We start from the raw sequence: 2,509 nt of genomic DNA, 5'->3' as shown, positions 1-2,509 counted from the left end.
AAAAAAAAAAAGAAATGTTTTGGTGACTATACAGTAATAGGCTACAATTTATCTGTTTTCTTTTGTCAGGAAAGTATAATTGCAAAAACAACTGTATTAATTTTTTTTTTTTTCCAGATGGAGTTTCACTTCTGTTGCCTAGGCTTGAGTGCAAGGGTGCAATCTCAGCTCACCGCAACCTCTGGCCTCCCGGATTCAAGTGATTCTCCTGCCTCAGCTTCCTGAGTAGCTGGGAGTATAGGAATACGCCACCATGCTTGGCTAATTTTGTATTTTTAGTAGAGACAGGGTTTCTCCATGTTGGTCAGGCTGGTCTCGGAACTCCTAAACTCAGGTGATTGGCCCACCTCAACCTCCCAAAGTGCTGGGATTACAGGCGTGAGCTACTGCGCCCAGCCACTGATTTTTTTTTTTAACCCAGTCTTCACTGTTGATAATAGCTTAAAAACCTCAAACATACTGTAAGAATGCAGGATAAATCAGAGATCCAAGAAAGACCAAGTTAAATTTGTGATCAAAAACAAAAACAAAACCACAGGATAAACAATACAAAAACAAAAACAGTTAAGCAGTCTTACCATTATAAAGAGACCACCATTTTGTTCAACTTCAGCAGTTTCCATCAGAAGTTCAATTGCCTTTTTGTTCCCAATAATCCTCACTACTCGAGCTATCAGGTCTTTCTTTGGTTCCTGTAACCTGATGAGAAACAAATAAGTAAAATTAACCTCTTTGTTTGTTGTACAAAGTTGAAGAAATCTACCTGAGTCTCCGGCTTAGTCCCCAGCTAGAATAAAATCTGATTCCAGCAACACCTGGTTTCCTAAATCTTCAATATTTAATCTTGGAATCACTGACAGGTAAACATTCCTAATCTTTGGTCACAGGAGATGGTAACCTCAAGTTTCCATCTAAATTCTCATATTTGGCTTCTTTATTTGCCTTACTGTATTGCAGTATATTTCAAAATGCACATACAGCACGACGAATGCAGGCCCGAATGCAAAAGAAGATAAAGCCAGTCCACTATTGTCAAAATAAATGACAGACATATATGCTTTCAATTATTACGCCTAAAAGCTAAGGCTCTCTAACTCCAGAGATGGCTGGAGCTTTAAAATGGGATAGGACCTTTCCCTCATAGACTCTCTGCCTCAGAAAAGAAAATAGAAATAGTTAATATTTACTGATGGCTCATTATTATTACAGTAAGCATAATCCTAAGAACCTTACATGCACTATGCCAGTTGATTCTCTCAAGAATGTCCAAGATACCGGCCTGGCACAGTGGCTCACGCCTGTAATCCCAGCACTTTGGGAGGCCGAGGTGGGCAGATATCTGAGGTCAGGAGTTCGAGACCAGCCTGACCAACATGGAGTAACCCTGTCTCTACTAAAAATACAAGAAAAAGTAGCCAGGCCTGGTGGCGCATGCCTGTAATCCCAGCTACTCGGGAGGCTGAGGCAGAATTGCCTGAACCTGGGAGGCGGAGGTTGTGGTGAGCTGAGATTGCGCCATTGCACTCCAGCCTGGGGAACAAGAGCAAAACTTCATCTCGAAAAAAACAAAAGAATGTACATTTTCATTTTGTCATCGAGATATTAGAAACATAGGTAGCCTAAGTAATTCTTCCAGTGTCAAAGCTCACACTCTCAACAGATCAAGAATTCAGCTGGGTGCCATGGCTCATGCCTGTAATCCCAGCACTTTGGGAGGCTGAGGTGGGAGGATCACCTGAGGTCGGGAGTTTGAGACCAGCCTAACGTGGAGAAACCCTGTCTCTACAAAAAATACAAAATTAGCTGGGTGCGGTGGCACATGCCTGTAATCCCAGCTACTCGGGAGGCTGAGGCAGGAGAACTGCTTGAACCCTGAGGCAGAGGGTGCAGTGAGCTGAGATCGCACCACTGCACTCCAGCCTGGGCAACAAGAGCGAAACTCCGTCTCAAAAAAAAAAGAATTCAGACCTGGCATCTTTTGTTTCTTCTCAACGGGAGGCAGTGTATTTTTGTGGAGAGAGAGACAGACTAGGAACACGAGGATCAGGGTTTAGTTCCAGGTCTAATATTAATTTTTAAAATGAAGGTTTTGGTTTACAACATCTCTAAGTTCCTTTCCAGCACTCAAATTCCAAACTTCCCCAGTATTTTAAAAATCAAGTACTGGTGTTCAGATAGGTTTGCCTGGAAAGTAAATACTTGTTTTCCTACCAGTTGCATTACTCTTGAACCATATCTGTTTTCAAATTTGTGACACTGTTCATTAGTGATTTAGAGCTAATGAAAATGTTAATTCAAAATCTGAACTTGGTAAAAATAGATGAATTGTAAATTTACCATACACCAAGCAATTCTACTTCTGGACATTTACCCAAAAGAAATGAAAATATGGCCAGGCGAGGTGGCTCACGCCTGTAATCCCTACACTTTGGGAGGCTGAAGAGGGTGGATCATCTGAGGTTAGAAGTTTGAGACCAGCCTGGTCAACATGGTGAAACCCTGTCTCTAC

At 41.9% G+C, this 2,509-nt stretch overlaps 1 protein-coding gene across 1 annotated transcript in view; it reads right to left on the bottom strand.

Moving 5' to 3' along the window:
• Positions 1–2,509, bottom strand: part of PHAX (phosphorylated adaptor for RNA export) — a 25,857-nt gene that overhangs the window by 17,077 nt on the left and 6,271 nt on the right. The window contains exon 2 of the mRNA XM_011942127.1: positions 579–699. Coding sequence (XP_011797517.1) covers positions 579–699 — 121 coding nt within the window. The remainder of the gene's footprint in view (positions 1–578; positions 700–2,509) is intronic.

This window comes from Colobus angolensis, unplaced genomic scaffold, assembly GCF_000951035.1.
Source record: "Colobus angolensis palliatus isolate OR3802 unplaced genomic scaffold, Cang.pa_1.0 Scaffold206, whole genome shotgun sequence".
NCBI lineage: Eukaryota > Metazoa > Chordata > Mammalia > Primates > Cercopithecidae > Colobus > Colobus angolensis.
The sequence above is the reverse complement of the archived record's forward strand: the minus strand, read 5'-3'. Positions and strand labels throughout refer to the sequence as shown.